Source organism: Entelurus aequoreus, linkage group LG27 (assembly GCF_033978785.1).
Source record: "Entelurus aequoreus isolate RoL-2023_Sb linkage group LG27, RoL_Eaeq_v1.1, whole genome shotgun sequence".
Classification (NCBI taxonomy): Eukaryota; Metazoa; Chordata; class Actinopteri; order Syngnathiformes; family Syngnathidae; genus Entelurus; species Entelurus aequoreus.
Window position 1 is genome coordinate 1475767 of NC_084757.1, and position 20466 is coordinate 1496232.

At 34.5% G+C, this 20466-nt stretch overlaps 2 protein-coding genes across 4 annotated transcripts in view; both read left to right on the forward strand.

Moving 5' to 3' along the window:
• Positions 1 to 11906, forward strand: part of gpr17 (G protein-coupled receptor 17) — a 16030-nt gene extending 4124 nt beyond the window's left edge. Inside the window, exons 2-3 of the mRNA XM_062039463.1 lie at positions 3222 to 3265; positions 10741 to 11906. Coding sequence (XP_061895447.1) covers positions 10749 to 11786 — 1038 coding nt within the window. The 5' untranslated portion in view covers positions 3222 to 3265; positions 10741 to 10748 and the 3' untranslated portion in view covers positions 11787 to 11906. The remainder of the gene's footprint in view (positions 1 to 3221; positions 3266 to 10740) is intronic.
• A 4744-nt stretch (positions 11907 to 16650) lies between these two features.
• The window catches only part of inpp5d (inositol polyphosphate-5-phosphatase D), a 70935-nt gene continuing 67119 nt past the window's right edge, over positions 16651 to 20466 (forward strand). For all 3 annotated transcript variants that reach the window (XM_062039461.1, XM_062039460.1, XM_062039462.1), the window contains exons 1-3: positions 16651 to 16753; positions 17057 to 17233; positions 17317 to 17380. In XM_062039461.1, coding sequence (XP_061895445.1) covers positions 17094 to 17233; positions 17317 to 17380 — 204 coding nt within the window. In that variant the 5' untranslated portion in view covers positions 16651 to 16753; positions 17057 to 17093. The remainder of the gene's footprint in view (positions 16754 to 17056; positions 17234 to 17316; positions 17381 to 20466) is intronic.

Genomic DNA, 20466 nt, shown 5'->3' on the forward strand with positions numbered 1-20466 from the left:
TATATTGTTATAATAATGGTGAAAACAAATACAATATTTTCAGGCCATTTATTTTTTTATTTAAAAAAGAAAAGTAAGATTAAACTGCATTTTTATTGTAACATTTTTAACTTTTTTCCTGATTTTCTTATTATTATTATTATTATTTTTTGACTATATATTTGCATTATTTAAAAATAATGCTAATAATGTTATAATAATGGTGCAAAGAAATACAATATTTTTAGGGCATTTATTTAAAAAAAAAGAAAAATAAGATTAAACTGCATTTTTATGGTAACATTTTTAACTTTTTTCCTGATTTTTTTATTTTATTTTTTTACTTATATTTGCATTATTTCAAAAATAATGGTTATAATGTTATAATAATGGTGCAAACAAATACAATATTTTCAGGCCATTTATTTTTTTATTTAAAAAAGAAAAGTAAGATTAAACTGCATTTTTATTGTAACATTTTTAACTTTTTTCCTGATTGTCTTATTATTATTATTATTATTATAATTTTTTGACTGTATATTTGCATTATTTAAAAATAATGGTTATAATGTTATAATAATGGTGCAAAGAAATACAATATTTTTAGGGCATTTATTTAAAAAAAAAAAGAAAAATAAGATTAAACTGCATTTTTATGGTAACATATTTTACTTTTTTCCTGATTTTTTTATTTTATTTTTTTACTTATATTTGCATTATTTCAAAAATAATGGTTATAATGTTATAATAATGGTGCAAACAAATACAATATTTTCAGGCCATTTATTTTTTTATTTAAAAAAGAAAAGTAAGATTAAACTGCATTTTTATTGTAACATTTTTAACTTTTTTCCTGATTGTCTTATTATTATTATTATAATTTTTTGACTATATATTTGCATTATTTAAAAATAATGGTTATAATGTTATAATAATGGTGCAAAGAAATACAATATTTTTAGGGCATTTATTTTTTAAAAAAAAGAAAAATAAGATTAAACTGCATTTTTATGGTAACATTTTTTACTTTTTTCCTGATTTTTTTATTTTATTTTTTTACTTATATTTGCATTATTTCAAAAATAATGGTTATAATGTTATAATAATGGTGCAAACAAATACAATATTTTCAGGCCATTTATTTTTTTATTTAAAAAAGAAAAGTAAGATTAAACTGCATTTTTATTGTAACATTTTTAACTTTTTTCCTGATTGTCTGATTATTATTATTATAATTTTTTGACTATATATTTGCATTATTTAAAAATAATGGTTATAATGTTATAATAATGGTGCAAAGAAATACAATATTTTTAGGGCATTTATTTAAAAAAAAGAAAAATAAGATTAAACTGCATTTTTATTGTAACATTTTTAACTTTTTTCCTGATTTTTTTATTATTATAATTTTTGGACTATATATTTGCATTATTTAAAAATAATGGTTATAATGTTATAATAATGGTGCAAACAAATACAATATTTTTAGGGCTTTTTTTTTATTATTTAAAAAAGAAAAATAAGATTAAACTGCATTTTTATTGTAACATTTGTAACTTTTTTCCTGATTTATTTTTTAATTTTTTACTTATATTCGCATTATTTAAAAATAAAGGTTATCATAGATCATTGGTGTCCAAATTATGGCTTGCGGGCCATGTGCGTCTTAAATGGAGCCCGCAGTACGTCCTCAAACATTGCATTACTGTAACATTTGCATAGCATATATTATATGTAACTATTCAAACAACAGCATATATTATATGTAACTATTCAAACAACAGCATATATTATATGTAACTATTCAAACAACAGCATATATTATATGTAACTATTCAAACAACGTTCCCTGCCCATCGTGCAAACAAATATGTTTTTGAACATTTATTAAATTTAAAAAAAAAAAAAATGTAACTGCATTTTTAATGATAACATTTGTAACTTTTTTCCAGATTTGTGTGTGTATATATTTATGTGTGTGTGTGTGTGTATATGTATGTATATAGATATGTGTGTTTATGTATATATGTGTGTTTATATATGTATGTATATGTATATATGTGTGTATATGCATATATATGTTTATAAATACATATATGTTTATATGTATTTAGGTGTATATATATATATGTGTGTATGTGTTTATCTATACGTATATGTGTGTATATATGTATATATACGTGTGTATATATGTATATATATTTGTGTGTGTATATATCTGTATATATACACATATTTGTATAAATATGTGTATATATATATATATATATATATATATATATATATATGTGTAAATGTGTATATATATATTGTGTATATGTATGTATATGTATATATACACATATATATATATATATATATATATATATATATATATATATATATATATATATATATATATATATACAATGTGCAATATTTGTGTATATATATGTGTGTATAAATATATATACATATATATATATATATATATATATATATATATATATATATATATATATATATGCAATGTGTAATATTTATATATATGTGTTTATAAATATATATATATATATGCAATGTGTAATATTTATATATATGTGTTTATAAATATATATATATAATATATATATATAAAGATGTGTATATATATGTGTGTATGTATGTATAAAAAAAATTGTGTATATATATATAAAGATGTGTGTGTATATATATATATATGTGTGTGTGCATGTATGTATATATATGTATATATTTGTGTATGTATAAACGTATATATATGTGTGTGTGTGTGTATGTATGTATATATATGTATATATATATATATATATATATATATATATATATATATATATATATATATATATATATATATATATATATATATATATACGTATGTATATGTATATATATATATATATATATATATATATATATATATATATATATACGTATGTATATGTATATATATATATATATATATATATATACGTATGTATATGTATATATATATGCATTATTTAAATGAATGCATGCACAGAAACTAAAGCCAAGACATCAAGTCAACATAAACGTGCCACACCACACACACACAACTTGCCCACTGAACTATGTGGACATTATAAAAAGTGTCTAAGCATCATACCCAATTCAAAATAACACCTGTCTAGATCCACTACAAAAGCATGATGGGTAATAAACAAAACACTGCCTCTCCCCGCACCTCCCCATGTTGTGCTCATCTCAGCTGTTTGACGTTTCAGATTGATGACAAAACATTGAGGAGGTCGTCAGGAAAGTAAACAAGGTAAGAGTCCAAGTCTTACATACTTTTAATATTTCATGTTTTACTGTTTATACTTCACAATGTTGTGTCATGATGTGTGGGTTGTTGAGAGCAGTTGACTTTTGTGTTGTTGTTCCCCTGCAACTATAAATAGTATTATTTGTCTATAAAATTGTCATAAGTACACCTCTGCATATCATTGCATCCTTATTAACATTAAAGAAAACAAAAAAGAAAAAAATATAGTAAAACTAACAACAAAAAATAACTTAACTTTATTAACATTGGAAATATTTCAAATGCATCAATTTGCTTGAAAAAATATTTTTTTAAATAATAATAATAATAATAACACATTTTATTTGGTATAGCGCTTTACAGGATAAAAATTATAATATAAAACAGTTCAAAGTAATAATACATAATACTGGAAATATAAAAGCAGTACATAGTAATAATACATAATAACACTGGACATTAAAATCCTTAGTTAAACTGAACATTTTTTTGGACAGACTTTAACCATTTGATACTAAAAAATGAAATAAAATAGACTCAATCTGTAATGGTATGGGGGTGTATTAGTGGCCAAGACACGGGTAACTTACACATCTGTGAAGGCACCATTAATGCTGAAAGGTACATACAGATTTTGGAGCAACATATGTTGCCATCCGAGCAACGTTACCATGGACGCCCCTGCTTATTTCAGCAAGACAATACAAAGCCACGTGTTACAACAGCGTGGCTTCAGAGTAAAAGAATGTGGGTACTAGACTGGCCTGCCAGTAGTCCAGACATTGAAAATGTGAAGGCTAAAATCTGAGAAGGGAGACTGTTGAACAACTTAAGCTGTACATCAAGCAAGAATGGGAAAGAATTCCACTTCAAAAATGTGTCTCCTCACTTCCCAAACCTTTACTGAGTGTTGTTAAAAGGAAAGGCCATGTAACACAGTGGTAAAAATGCCTTTTTTGCAATGTGTTGTGATTATTTGCCAAAATTACAAAGTTTCTCAGTGTGAACATGAAATATCTTGTCTCTGCAGTCTATTCAATTGAATATAAGTTGAAAAGGATTTGTTGTATTCTCTTTTTATTTAGCATTTACACAACGTGACAACTTCACTGCTTTTGGCTTTTGTAGACCATGGACACATAATCCTTTTTTTTACAGTGCAGCCTTTTCACATTTTAATCGCATTTTTCCCCCACTTTGCCTCGCCTCTCCACTCCCCTCAGCATTGTTGCATCTGCCAACATGAATGCTAAGACCTCGCCAACAACCATTATTATTTTTACGCTTTGTTGTTCCCGCCCCCTTCATGTACGGCTGTCTTAGGAGGAGGAGGAACGCAACACAACCATAAAACAAAAGATGTGGGCGCCTGTCAGAAACACTCAAGGGACACGCACACACACACACACACATTTTTGTATTTGTGACTTTCTTGAGACCTCCAAATAACGCCTCCCTCTTTAGGACCAGCCTTTCTAGATATATAAAGATGTGTATTTACATTATTAATAATATATACATACTATGCAAATATAAAAAAAGCTTGTTGTGAAAAATGAGTTGTAATTTCACAAGAAAAACGTAGAATTTTGGCAGTATTATAATAAAAGTCGTAATTTTACTCAACGCAAGTCAATATTTTACAGGAAAAACTGAACATGTGTGCAATATTATGATAAAAGTTGGAATTTTGCTCAACAACAGTCGCAATTTTACAAGAAAAGCTTACAATATTGGCAATTTTATGAGAAGAGTCGTCATTTTAATTGGCAAAAGTCACAATTTTATAAGAAAACTTTAAAATTTTGGCAATAATATGCTCCAGCACCCCCCGCAACCCCAAAAGGGACAAGCGGTAGAAAATGGATGGATGGATGGATAATAATAATCGGAATATGCTCAAAAAAGTGTCACTATTTTACAAGAACAACAAAAAAAATTGGCAATTTTGTGGAAAACGTCAGAATTTCATATGACAAATGTCACCATTTTGCATAAAAAAGTAATAATTTTACATAAAAAAGTAATAATTTTACGAGAAAATATTGCAATATTACAGAAACAGAAAGAATATGAGAAATTGTTCCCAATTTTATAATAAAAAAGTCGACACATTGTGAGAAAAAGACTGCTTTTATAGTTCTTTTTTGAATTTTTTGTTTGTAATTAGTTTTTAATCTTCATTATTTACTTCAAGTTATTACATTATGTCTCTATATGCATATTTATTTATTTATTCTAAATACATTTTGGCCAAAAGGGGCGCGTTTCAATTTCTTACACACACTTGTTATTTCATATGTTGACCAGAGGGTGGAGCACTTTTAAAAGCGACACACAGTCAATGTGAGAAATCCCTCCTTTTTGGGAGCACCCTCATTTTGATAGATGTCACCACAAATGAGACATTGTCTATTAGATGCAATGTTATTGATTTGTCATCACTTGTTCACACCTCCTCATATGGAAGATACTTTTCCTTCTTCATGTCTCAAGGAGGGTAGAAATACAAGAACACACACACACATATTCTTGTATTTCTTACCTTCTTGAGACCTGAGAAAAATGCCTCCCTCTTTAGGACCAGCCTTTCTAGATATATAAAGATGTGTATTTACAACATTAATAATATATACATACTATGCACATATAAAAAAGCTTGTTGTGAAAAATGAGTTGGAATTTCACAAGAAAAAGGTCACAATTTCACAAGAAAAACGTAGAATTTTGGCAGTATTATAATAAAAGTCGTAATTTTACTCAACGCAAGTCAAAATTTTACAGGAAAAACTGAACATGTGTGCAATATTATGATAAAAGTTGGAATTTTGCTCAACAACAGTCACAATTTTACAAGAAAAGCTTAAAATTTTGGCAATTTTATAAAAAGAGTCGTCATTTTAATTGACAAAAGTCACAATTTTATTAGAACATTTTGGCAATATTATGCTCCAGCACCCCCCGCAACCCCAAAAGGGACAAGCGGTAGAAAATGGATGGATGGATGGATAATAATAATCGGAATATGCTCAAAAAATGTCAGTATTTTACAAGAACAACAAAAAAAATTGGCAATTTTGTGGAAAACGGCAGAATTTTATTTGACAAATGTCACCATTTTGCATAAAAAAGTAATAATTTTACATAAAAAAGTAATAATTTTACGAGAAAATATTGCAATATTACAGAAACAGAAAGAATATGAGAAATTGTTCCCAATTTTATAATGAAAAAGTCGACACATTGTGAGAAAAAGACTGCTTTTATAGTTCTTTTTTGAATTTTTTGTTTGTAATTAGTTTTTAATCTTCATTATTTACTTCAAGTTATTACATTATGTCTCTATATGCATATTTATTTATTTATTTTAAATACATTTTGGCCAAAAGGGGCGCGTTTCAATTTCTTACACACACTTGTTATTTCATATGTTGACCAGAGGGGGAGTACTTTTAAAAGCGACACACAGTCAATTAGAAAAATCCCTCCTTTTTGGGAGCACCCTCATTTTGATAGATGTCACCACAAATGAGACATTGTCTATTAGATGCAATGTTATTGATTTATGTCATCACTTGTTCACACCTCCTCATATGGAAGATACTTGTCCTTCTTCATGTCTCAAGGAGGGTAGAAATACAAGAACACACACACACACACACATATTATTGTATTTCTTACCTTCTTGAGACCTGAGAAAAATGCCTCCCTCTTTAGGACCAGCCTTTCTAGATATATAAAGATGTGTATTTACAACATTAATAATATATACATACTATGCAAATATAAAAAAGCTTGTTGTGAAAAATGAGTTGGAATTTCACAAGAAAAAGGTCACAATTTCACAAGAAAAACGTAGAATTTTGGCAGTATTATAATAAAAGTCGTAATTTTACTCTACGCAAGTCAATATTTTACAGGAAAAACTGAACATTTGTGCAATATTATGATAAAAGTTGGAATTTTGCTCAACAACAGTCGCAATTTTACAAGAAAAGCTTAACATTTTAACAATTTTATGAAAAGAGTTGTCATTTTACTCGACAAAAGTCACAGTTTTATAAGAAAATTTTGCCAATATTATGCTCCAGCACCCCCCGCAACCCCAAAAGGGACAAGCGGTAGAAAATGGATGGATGGATGGATGATAATAATCGGAATATGCTCAAAAAAGTGTCACTATTTTACAAGAACAACAAAAAAAATTGGCAATTTTCTGGAAAACGGCAGAATTTTATTTGACAAATGTCACCATTTTGCATTAAAAAGTAAGAATTTTACGAGAAAATATTGCAATATTACAGAAACAGAAAGAATATGAGAAATTGTTCCCAATTTTATAATAAAAAAGTCGACATATTGTGAGAAAAAGACTGCTTTTATAGTTCTTTTTTGTTTGTAATTGGTTTTTAATCTAAATTATTTACTTCAAGTTATTACAGTATCTCTCTATATACATATTTATTTATTTATTTTAAGTACATTTTGGCCAAAAGGGGCGCGTTTCAATTTCTTACACACACTTGTTATTTCATATGTTGACCAGAGGGGGAGCACTTTTAAAAGCGACACACAGTCAATGATAAAAATCCCTCCTTTTTGGGAGCACCCTCATTTTGATAGATGTCACCACAAATGAGACATTGTCTATTAGATGCAATGTTATTGATTGATGTCATCACTTGTTCACACCTCCTCATATGGAAGATACTTGTCCTTCTTCATGTCTCAAGGAGGGTAGAATACAAGAACACGCACACACACACACACATATTATTGTATTTCTTACCTTCTTGAGACCTGAGAAAAATGCCTCCCTATTTAGGACCAGCCTTTCTAGATATATAAAGATGTGTATTTACAACATTAATAATATATACATACTATGCAAATATAAAAAAGTTTGTTGTGAAAAATGAGTTGGAATTTCACAAGAAAAAGGTCACAATTTCACAAGAAAAACGTAGAATTTTGGCAGTATTATAATAAAAGTCGTCATTTTACTCAACGCAAGTCAAAATGTTACAAGAAAAACTGAACATTTGTGCAATATTATGACAAAAGTTGGAATTTTACTCAATAACAGTCAATTTTACAAGAAAAGCTTAACATTTCAGCAATTTTATGGAAAGAGTCGTCATTTTACTCGACAAAAGTCACAGTTTTATAAGAAAACTAAAAAATTTTTGGCAACATCGTAATAATAATCACAATTTTACTTGGCAAAATGATGACAAAAGTCATAATTCTACTCAAAAAATGTCAGTTTTACAAAAACAACAAAAAAAATGGGCAATATTGTGATAAAAGTCAGAAGTTTATATGACAAATGTCACCATTTCACATTAAAAATAAATAATTTTACATGAAAAAGTCACAATTTTACGAGTAAATATTGCAACATTACAGAAACAGAAAGAATATGAGAAATTGTTCCCAATTTTATAAGAAAAAATTTGACACATTGTGAGAAAAAAACTGCTTTTAGTTCATTTATTTTTTGTTTGTAATTGTTTTTTAATCATTATTTACTTCAAGTTATTACAGTATGTCTCTATATACATATTTATTTAATTTTTCTTATTAATTTTGTCCAAAAGCTCGCATTTCAATTTCTTAAACACACTTGTTATTCCATAAGTTGGCCAGAGGGGGAGCACTTAAAATTTTTACACACACTTGTTGTTTCATATGTTGACCAGAGGGGGGAGCCCTTTTAAAAGCGACACACAGTCAATTGGAAAAATCCCTCCTTTTTGGGACCACCCTCATATGGAAGATACTTTTCCTTCTTCATGTCTCAAGAAGGCTAGAAATACAAGAACACACACACACACACACACACACACACACACACACACACACACACACACACACACACACACACACACACACACATGTGTGTGAGGTGTGTCCGGGTGATAACATCCATGGAATGTAGCAACAATATTTTAGCGCCAGCTTTGCTGCAATCCATCCTAAAAGTGGGTTCTGGTCCAGATGGAGACCAGAGAGACTGGAGGACCCACCCAGGTCAGAGGTCACGTGACGCGACTTTCATCCAAAACCCCGTTAGAGTCCACCTGTACTGTCCCTGGAGCTGCCGGGTAAAAAAACAAAAAACTGGATAAAACACTCGCAGAACACTGACATTTGCCGGACTTGGTCACATTTGAACTGATTCAGTCTGACAGTGGTTTTCTGAAGTGTTCCTGAGCCCATGTGGTGATATCCTTTACACACTGATGTGGCTTTTTGATGCAGTACCGCCTGAGGGATCCAAGGTGCGTAATATAATGGCTTACGTGCAGTGATTTCTCCAGATTCTCTGAACCTTTTGATGATATTACGGAGCGTAGATGGTGAAATCCCTAAATTCCTTGCAATAAGCTGGTTGAGAAATGTTGTCCTTCAACAATTTGCTCAGGCATTTGTTGACAAAGTGGTGACCCTCGCCCCCGTCCTCGTTTGTGAACGACTGAGCATTTCATGGAAGCTGCTTTTATACCCAATCATGGCACCCACCTGTTCCCAATTAGCCTGTTCACCTGTGGGATGTTCCAAATAAGTCTTTGATAGAGCATTCCTCAACTTTATCAGTCTTTTTTGCCACTTGTGCCATTTTTTTTTTTTAAACCTGTTGCAGGCATCAAATTCCAAATGAGCTAATATTTGCAAAAAATTACAAAGTTTCTCAGTGTGAACATGAAGTATCTTGTCTTTGCAGTCTATTCAATTGAATATAAGTTGAAAAGGATTTGTTGTATTCTCTTTTTATTTACCTTTTACACAACGTGACGACTTCACTACTTTTGTGTTTTGTATATAACGTACGTATATGTAAGTATGTATGTGTATAGTATGTATATATATATATATGTTTGTATGTTTATTGTCAGGTTCAAACACTGATGACATCTATTAAACAAGACAAGAAGCAAGGAATTAAATGGAGACGGAGTTAAATTTGGCTCAATGAGGAGAAAGGCGTAGACAATGTATCATGGGACAGTGTCCCACCACGCTCTGATGAATGATTTTACGCCTCCTCTTTTATTTGGACTTTCCCTGATTACATGGCAACAGCTGTTTCTAAAGGAAGCGGGTCGTAAACAGCCGCTGCCTTTGGTTACAAAACAGTTCAAAGAAAAGGTGCCTGGAGGGGAGTCAGGCCCTGCTTCCTCTCCGCTTTGTAGATCTCGGATCAAGACGAAATCCTCCTGTGGATTACAGTAGAAGAAAGAAACCGACGCCGTCATGTCGCTTCCCATCCTACGCAGTGGAGTTTTACAAGCCTTCTGCTTGGTAGGATCAAATACAGCTTTTGTTGAGCTGAACTCAATGTAACACAAAGTTTTGTGATATCTTATATAAATATATATTGATATTTATTTACAACTCATTTCATTCACCCCGGGAGGGGTAACTCACATGGAGTGGTGAAACAACCTTACCAACCAGACTTTCTCTGCCCTCAGAAACAAAGATGGCGTCGACGGAGCCGGCGTTTTTCAACGAGTCGTCAGAAATCTGCCCGGCGGCGGCGGCGTCCAGGACGGAGCACGTGGTGTTGGGGGGCGTCTATGTGGTGGTCTTCTTGCTGGCGCTGGTGGGCAACGGCCTGGCCCTCTGGATCTTCTCCCGCCAGCGCGCGGCGTCCTCGCCCGCCGACATCTTCCTGACCCACCTGGCCGTGGCCGACCTGTCCTACGTGGTCATCCTCCCCCTGAGGGCCGCCTACCACCTGACGGGGGGCCACTGGCCCTTCGGGGAGGCGGCCTGCCGAGCGGCGGGCTTCCTGTTTTACGTCAACATGTACGCCAGCCTGTACTTCCTGGCCTGCGTGGCGGGGGACCGCTACCTGGCGGTGGTGCACGCCGTCCGGTCGCTGAGGGTGCGGCGCGCCCGCTACGCCCACGCGGTCAGCTTCAGCCTGTGGGCGCTGGTCACCGTCTCCATGGCGCCGTTGCTGGTGACGCGGCAGACGGCGGAGGCGGGCGGCGTGACGGCGTGCCTGCAGCTCTACCGGGAGAAGGCGTCTCGCCGCGCCCTGATCTCGCTGGGCGTGGCCTTCACGCCGCCCTTCCTGTTCACGCTGTGCTGCTACCTGCTCATCATCCGCAGCCTGCACCGCGGCTGCCGGCTGGAGCCCGCCCTCAAGCTGCGGGCGCTGCGCACCATCAGCCTGGTCATGCTGGTCTACGTGGTCTGCTTCCTGCCCTACCACGTGAGCCGCGCCACCTTCATCCTGGGCCACAGCCAGCTGCAGGTGTCCTGCCACGCCCGCCGGAGCCTGGGTCTGTCCAACCGCCTCACCTCCTTGTTCACCTGCCTCAACGGCGCCATGGACCCGCTCATCTACCTCTTTGGCGCCGAGAAGTTCCGCGGCGCTCTGATGCGACTGCTCGGCAAAGGCGGGGCGGCGGGCGGCGGCGACGCCACCAGCGCAGACTTGAAAGGAACACACGAGAGTTCTCTGAGTGCCAAGTCGGATTTTGAACTTGGGATCTCCAGGCCTCGCTGAACGCTTCGCCGGTGCGGGAACGTGCGTCCTTTTTCTACAACTGTGGCTCCATCTAGTGGTACGCCAAAGAATTGCTTAAATCAATGTGACTGTTCGAACTGGGTGTAATCGGACACCTGCGCCTTGTATTTGATGAATACTTAGGTCTACTACGCTACTGTATTTAATGTTGTCATTATGGTGGTACTTAATGAATACTTAGGTCTACTACACTACTGTATTTAATGTAATTATGGTGGTACTTAATGAATACTTAGGTCTACTACGCTACTGTATTTTAATGATGTCATTATGGTGGTACTTAATGAATACTTAGGTCTACTACACTACTGTATTTAATGATGTCATTATGGTGGTACTTAATGAATACTTAGGTCTACTACACTACTGTATTTAATGATGTCATTATGGTGGTACTTAATGAATACTTAGGTCTACTACGCTACTGTATTTTAATGATGTCATTATGGTGGTACTTAATAAATACTTAGGTCTACTACACTACTGTATTTAATGTTGTCATTATGGTGGTACTTAATGAATACTTAGGTCTACTACACTACTGTATTTTAATGATGTCATTATGGTGGTACTTAATGAATACATAATGATTACCACCATAATGACAACATTAAAATTAAAATTAGTAGACCTAAGTATTCATTAAGTACCACCATAATGACAACATTAAATACAGTAGTGTAGTAGACCTAAGTATTCATTAAGTACCACCATAATGACAACATTAAAATTAAAATTAGTAGACCTAAGTATTCATTAAGTACCACCATAATGACAACATTAAATACAGTAGTGTAGTAGACCTAAGTATTCATTAAGTACCACCATTATGACAACATTAAATACAGTAGTGTAGTAGACCTAAGTATTCATTAAGTACCACCATAATGACATTAAATACAGTAGTGTAGTAGACCTAAGTATTCATTAAGTACCACCATAATGACAACATTAAATACAGTAGCGTAGTAGACCTAAGTATTCATTAAGTACCACCATAATGACAACATTAAATACAGTAGTGTAGTAGACCTAAGTATTCATTAAGTACCACCATAATGACATTAAATACAGTAGTGTAGTAGACCTAAGTATTCATTAAGTACCACCATAATGACAACATTAAATACAGTAGTGTAGTAGACCTAAGTATTCATTAAGTACCACCATAATGACAACATTAAATACAGTAGTGTAGTAGACCTAAGTATTCATTAAGTACCACCATAATGACAACATTAAATACAGTAGCGTAGTAGACCTAAGTAATCATTAAGTACCACCATAATGACAACATTAAATACAGTAGTGTAGTAGACCTAAGTATTCATTAAGTACCACCATTATGACAACATTAAATACAGTAGTGTAGTAGACCTAAGTATTCATTAAGTACCACCATAATGACATTAAATACAGTAGTGTAGTAGACCTAAGTATTCATTAAGTACCACCATAATGACAACATTAAATACAGTAGCGTAGTAGACCTAAGTATTCATTAAGTACCACCATAATGACAACATTAAATACAGTAGTGTAGTAGACCTAAGTATTCATTAAGTACCACCATAATGACAACATTAAATACAGTAGCGTAGTAGACCTAAGTAATCATTAAGTACCACCATAATGACAACATTAAATACAGTAGTGTAGTAGACCTAAGTATTCATTAAGTACCACCATTATGACAACATTAAATACAGTAGTGTAGTAGACCTAAGTATTCATTAAGTACCACCATAATGACATTAAATACAGTAGTGTAGTAGACCTAAGTATTCATTAAGTACCACCATAATGACAACATTAAATACAGTAGCGTAGTAGACCTAAGTATTCATTAAGTACCACCATAATGACAACATTAAATACAGTAGTGTAGTAGACCTAAGTATTCATTAAGTACCACCATAATGACAACATTAAATACAGTAGTGTAGTAGACCTAAGTATTCATTAAAACAAGTTAATGTAACATTACATACAGTTTGAACAGTCACACTGTGTTTGAATATTCAATGAAGGGATTCTTTGGCGTCCAGCTGGTCTAATCGGTTCTTTTCTCGGCTAAAAGTCGCAGAAAATGTGGAAAAAGCTCTTCTTTTTTTTTTTATACCAAGTTTGTGCTGGAAACTGTTTTAGGAAATGTCAAGCGATGTTAGCGCTAAGATGAATTAGCATAGCGCTAACATTCAATTTGTACGTTCAGGAGACTTTTTTTGCTAAACTTCTGCTTTTGTACTCGTGATACTTGACTATTACTTGTTGTTGTTTTCACCTGTAAATGTGGCCACTAGCCTTGCATAATCCCAATTCTGTCCTTTCGATGTCAATATGATACAACGGGAGGCGATATTTGTAACTGAGGAACGACTCGGGAATGCTAAATGCCAAAAGTGTCTGGCCACCCATCCAAATGATCAGAATCAGGTGTCCTAATCAATAAATGTAAATACGTCACTTGGGCGGGTGTATAAAATCAAGCACTTAGGCATGGAGACTCTTTCTACAAACAGGCCGCTTTCAGTGATTTCCAGCGTGGAACTGTCATAGGATGCCACCTGTGCAACAAATCCAGTCGTGAAATTTCTGATGGACGAAGTCTGGGTTTGGAGGTTGCTAGGAGAACGCTACATTTCGGACTGCATCGGGCCGAGTGTGGAATTTGGTGGAGGAGGAATTATGGTGTGGGGCTGTTTTTCAGGAGGATACCAAAACATTTTTGGACAATTCCACGCTCCCAACTTTGTGGGGACCTTTTGGAGCGGGCCCCTTCCTCTTCCAACATGACTGTCCACAAAGCAAGGTCCATAAAGACATGGATGACAAAGTCTGGTGTGGATGAACTTGACTGGCTTGCACAGAGTCCTGACCTGAACACGTTTGGGATGAATTAGAACGGAGACTGAGAGCCAGGCCTTCTCCACCAATATTAATGCGCTTTTGGAAGAATGGTGGAAAATTCCTACAAACGCACTCGGCAACCTTGTGGACAGCCCTCCCAGAAGAGTAGAAGCTGCAAAAGGTCATATTGAACCCTATGGGTCGGGAATGGGATGGCACTTCAAGTTCATATGTGAGTCAAGGCAGGTGGCCAAATACTTTTGTCAATATAGCGCATGTATGTTTCTAACTAGAGATGTCCGATAATATCGGTTGGCCGATAAATGCGTTAAAATGTAATATCGGAAATTATCGGTATCGGTTTTTTATTATCAGTATCGTTTTTTTTTTGTTTTTTTTTTGTTTTTAAATTAAATCCACATAAAAAACACTTACAATTAGTGCACCAACCCAAAAAACCTCCCTCCCCCATTTACACTCATTCACACAAAAGGGTTGTTTCTTTCTGTTATTAATATTCTGGTTCCTACATTATATATCAATATATATCAATACAGTCTGCAAGGGATACAGTCCGTAAGCACACATGATTGTGCGTGCTGCTGCTCCACTAATAGTACTAACCTTTAACACTTAATTTTACTCATTTTCATTAATTACTATTTTCTATGTAACTGTTTTTATATTGTTTTACTTTCTTTTTTTATTCAAGAAAATGTTTTTAATTTATTTATCCTATTTTATTTGATTCATTTTTTTTTTTTAAAGTACCTTATCTTCACCATACCTGGTTGTCCAAATTAGGCATAATAATGTGTTAATTCCACGACTGCATATATCGGTTGATATCGGTATCGGTAATTAAAGAGTTGGACAATATCGGCATATCGGATATCGGCAAAAAGCCATTATCGGACATCCCTAGTCAAAATAATCAAATCATTCATACGAGGATGTTTATTATCAACAAACTTTTCATTTGAAAGTAATACAACTAAATGTATAGTCCAACTACTGTTCTTGTCTTATTCTACATATTTTACTTTGTCAAGTACAACAAATAAATACTATTAATAGTAAAACAAAATAGAAAAATATTTAAATATTCATTAAATATATATATATATTAGAGATGTCCGATAATATCGGTCTGCCGATATTATCGGCCGATAAATGCGTTAAAATGTAATATCGGAAATTATCGGTATCGTTTTTTTTATTATCGGTATCATTTTTTGTTTTTTTTATTTAATTTTTTTGTTTTTTTTATTAAATCCACATAAAAAACACAAGATACACTTACAATTAGTGCACCAACCCACCCCATTTACACTCATTCACACAAAAGGGTTGTTTCCTTCTGTTATTAATATTCTGCTTCCTACATTATATATCAATATATATCAATACAGTCTGCAAGGGATACAGTCCGTAAGCACACATGATTGTGCGTGCTGCTGCTCCACTAATAGTACTAACCTTTAACACTTCATTTGACTCATTTTCATTCATTACTAGTTTCTATGTAACTGTTTTTATATTGTTTTACTTTCTTTTTTTATTCAAGAAAATGTTTTTAATTTATTTATCTTATTTTATTTGATTCATTTTTTTTTTAAAAGGTACCTTATCTTCACCATACCTGGTTGTCCAAATTAGGCATAATAATGTGTTAATTCCACGACTGCATATATCGGTTGATATCGGTATCGGTAATTAAAGAGTTGGACAATATCGGCAAAAAGCCATTATCGGACATCCCTATTTCTAACCCTCGCACTTGTGCATCTAACACCTATTTCACCACTTTATTGCACCAATAAAGGTACTTTTTTGTGTACTTTTTGTCGTCAGGCGGTGACATTTCACTGCGAAAGTGACAAATCTATTTCCAGCTCGGGGCTTGTCACTCGCACATCTCTTTTTGGGTCACGTGACCCGCCTTGTGGTTTCTATTTTCCTCCTATTTCTGCACCGCTTCCTGTCCGCCGCGCCAAAACGGCAAGGCCGTTGTGAACGTGCGCTTTCCTGCAGGTTATTTGGCTCCATGCCAGGGGATCGCGCGGGCACCGCAGCTTACCGGAATGTGCTCTCAGGTAGGTCCGAGTGGTCCGGTATGCCGGTTCCTTTTCTTCTGCACTTCCTCGTTTGAGCCTCGAGTTCCCGACAGTTCTCGCACGCAAATTATGAGAGAAAACTAACAAAGATGAGGAGAAGGAAGCTCAATTCTGCGTATTTACCCACAGCTGGATGTGTGAAATATACTTTTATATCCGGCATAGCGGGCGGTGGGGGGCTGTGCCTCCTCTCTGCTCAAATGAGGAAGTGAGAATAAAAGACCGGACTTGTGAAAGATGAACTTAAAACCAGCATTAAACGCCACACTTGTTTAAGAGCAGATGCAAAAATCTTGAGGTCTTCGCTAAGCCGGGCAGGATGCAGAGCGGTCAGGCCTGGTGCCACGGAAACATCACCCGGTCCAAGACGGAGGATCTCCTCTCCAAGGCGGGCAGAGACGGAAGCTTCCTCATTCGTGACAGCGAGTCCATACAAGGAGCGTTTGCCTTGTGCGTTCTGTAAGTACTCGCAACAAAACCTCCGCGCCGAGGGCTCCGACCCCGGGGGGAATAACGCGCATTGTCGCCGTGTCAAACCGCAGATTCCAGAACTGCGTCTACACGTACAGGATCTTGCCCAACGAGGACAAGAAGCTCTCAGTCCAGGTGGGTTGGAGTGTTGCGGTTGTCCATCAAGGTATGTGCGGACTTGGGAGTCGGGGGGGTTGACGACCAAGGCGGACTAGTCGGGACGTAGGGGAGACTCCCCGGTGTTCTTCGGACGAGAGATCGAGGACGGACTAGATCAGTGGTTCTTAACCTGGGTTCGATGGAACCCTAGGGGTTCGGTGAGTCGGGCTCAGGGATTCGGCGCAGGTCAGGACACACCCGACTCATCATGTAAATAAAAACTTCTCCCTATCGGCGTATTACGGATACGACAACAGCAGAAGTCACACTGATTTGTGTATTTTGTTGTGAGTTTATGCACTTTGTTGGTTTTGTTGTTTGAACAAGGTGATGTTCATGCACGCTTCATCAAGTGCACCAGTAATAAAACATGGTAACACTTTAGTATGGGGAACATATTCACCATTAATTAGTTGTTTATTAACATGCAAATTAGTAACATATTGGTTCTTAACTAGTCATTATTAAGTACTTATTAATGCCTTATTCGGCACAGCCTTATTATTACCCTAACTCTCTAACCCTGGCCCGAACCCTCTAACCCTGGCCCTAACCCTAACCCTAACCAAATAACTCTAAATTAAGTCTTTGTTACTTAGAATATGTTCCCCTAGTGTCCAAATAACTCTAAATTAAGTCTGTGTTACTTAGAATATGTTCCCCTAGTGTCTAAATGAAGTCTTTGTTACTTAGAATATGTTCCCCTAGTGTCCAAATAACTCTAAATTAAGTCTGTGTTACTTAGAATATGTTCCCCTAGTGTCCAAATAACTCTAAACTAAGTCTGTGTTACTTAGAATATGTTCCCCTAGTGTCCAAATAACTCTAAACTAAGTCTGTGTTACTTAGAATATGTTCCCCTAGTGTCCAAATAACTCTAAATTAAGTCTGTGTTACTTAGAATATGTTCCCCTAGTGTCCAAATAATTCTAAATTAAGTCTGTGTTACTTAGAATATGTTCCCCTAGTGTCCAAATAACTCTAAATTAAGTCTGTGTTACTTAGAATATGTTCCCCTAGTGTCCAAATAACTCTAAATTAAGTCTTTGTTACTTAGAATATGTTCCCCTAGTGTCCAAATAACTCTAAATGAAGTCTGTGTTACTTAGAATATGTTCCCCTAGTGTCCAAATAACTCTAAATGAAGTCTGTGTTACTTAGAATATGTTCCCCTAGTGTCCAAATAACTCTAAATGAAGTCTGTGTTACTTAGAATATGTTCCCCTAGTGTCCAAATAACTCTAAATTAAGTCTTTGTTACTTAGAATATGTTCCCCTAGTGTCCAAATAACTCTAAATGAAGTCTGTGTTACTTAGAATATGTTCCCCTAGTGTCCAAATAACTCTAAATTAAGTCTGTGTTACTTAGAATATGTTCCCCTAGTGTCCAAATAACTCTAAATTAAGTCTGTGTTACTTAGAATATGTTCCCCTACTGTCCAAATAACTCTAAATTAAGTCTTTGTTACTTAGAATATGTTCCCCTAGTGTCCAAATAACTCTAAATGAAGTCTGTGTTACTTAGAATATGTTCCCCTAGTGTCCAAATAACTCTAAATGAAGTCTGTGTTACTTAGAATATGTTCCCCTAGTGTCCAAATAACTCTAAATTAAGTCTTTGTTACTTAGAATATGTTCCCCTAGTGTCCAAATAACTCTAAATGAAGTCTGTGTTACTTAGAATATGTTCCCCTAGTGTCCAAATAACTCTAAATTACGTCTTTGTTACTTAGAATATGTTCCCCTAGTGTCCAAATAACTCTAAATGAAGTCTGTGTTACTTAGAATATGTTCCCCTAGTGTCCAAATAACTCTAAATTAAGTCTTTGTTACTTAGAATATGTTCCCCTAGTGTCCAAATAACTCTAAATTAAGTCTTTGTTACTTAGAATATGTTCCCCTAGTGTCCAAATAACTCTAAATGAAGTCTTTGTTACTTAGAATATGTTCCCCTAGTGTCCAAATAACTCTAAATTAAGTCTTTGTTACTTAGAATATGTTCCCCTAGTGTCCAAATAACTCTAAATGAAGTCTGTGTTACTTAGAATATGTTCCCCTAGTGTCCAAATAACTCTAAATTAAGTCTGTGTTACTTAGAATATGTTCCCCTAATGTCCAAATAACTCTAAATTAAGTCTGTGTTACTTAGAATATGTTCCCCTAGTGTCCAAATAACTCTAAATTAAGTCTTTGTTACTTAGAATATGTTCCCCTAGTGTCCAAATAACTCTAAATGAAGTCTTTGTTACTTAGAATATGTTCCCCTAGTGTCCAAATAACTCTAAATGAAGTCTTTGTTACTTAGAATATGTTCCCCTAGTGTCCAAATAACTCTAAATGAAGTCTTTGTTACTTAGAATATGTTCCCCTAGTGTCCAAATAACTCTAAATTAAGTCTTTGTTACTTAGAATATGTTCCCCTAGTGTCCAAATAACTCTAAATGAAGTCTGTGTTACTTAGAATATGTTCCCCTAGTGTCCAAATAACTCTAAATTAAGTCTGTGTTACTTAGAATATGTTCCCCTAGTGTCCAAATAACTCTAAATTAAGTCTGTGTTACTTAGAATATGTTCCCCTAGTGTCCAAATAACTCTAAATTAAGTCTTTGTTACTTAGAATATGTTCCCCTAGTGTCCAAATAACTCTAAATTAAGTCTGTGTTACTTAGAATATGTTCCCCTTGTGTCCAAATAACTCTAAATTAAGTCTTTGTTACTTAGAATATGTTCCCCTAGTGTCCAAATAACTCTAAATTAAGTCTGTGTTACTAAGAATATGTTCCCCTAGTGTCCAAATAACTCTAAATTAAGTCTTTGTTACTTAGAATATGTTCCCCTAGTGTCCAAATAACTCTAAATTAAGTCTGTGTTACTTAGAATATGTTCCCCTAGTGTCCAAATAACTCTAAATGAAGTCTTTGTTACTTAGAATATGTTCCCCTAGTGTCCAAATAACTCTAAATTAAGTCTTTGTTACTTAGAATATGTTCCCCTAGTGTCCAAATAACTCTAAATTAAGTCTTTGTTACTTAGAATATGTTCCCCTAGTGTCCAAATAACTC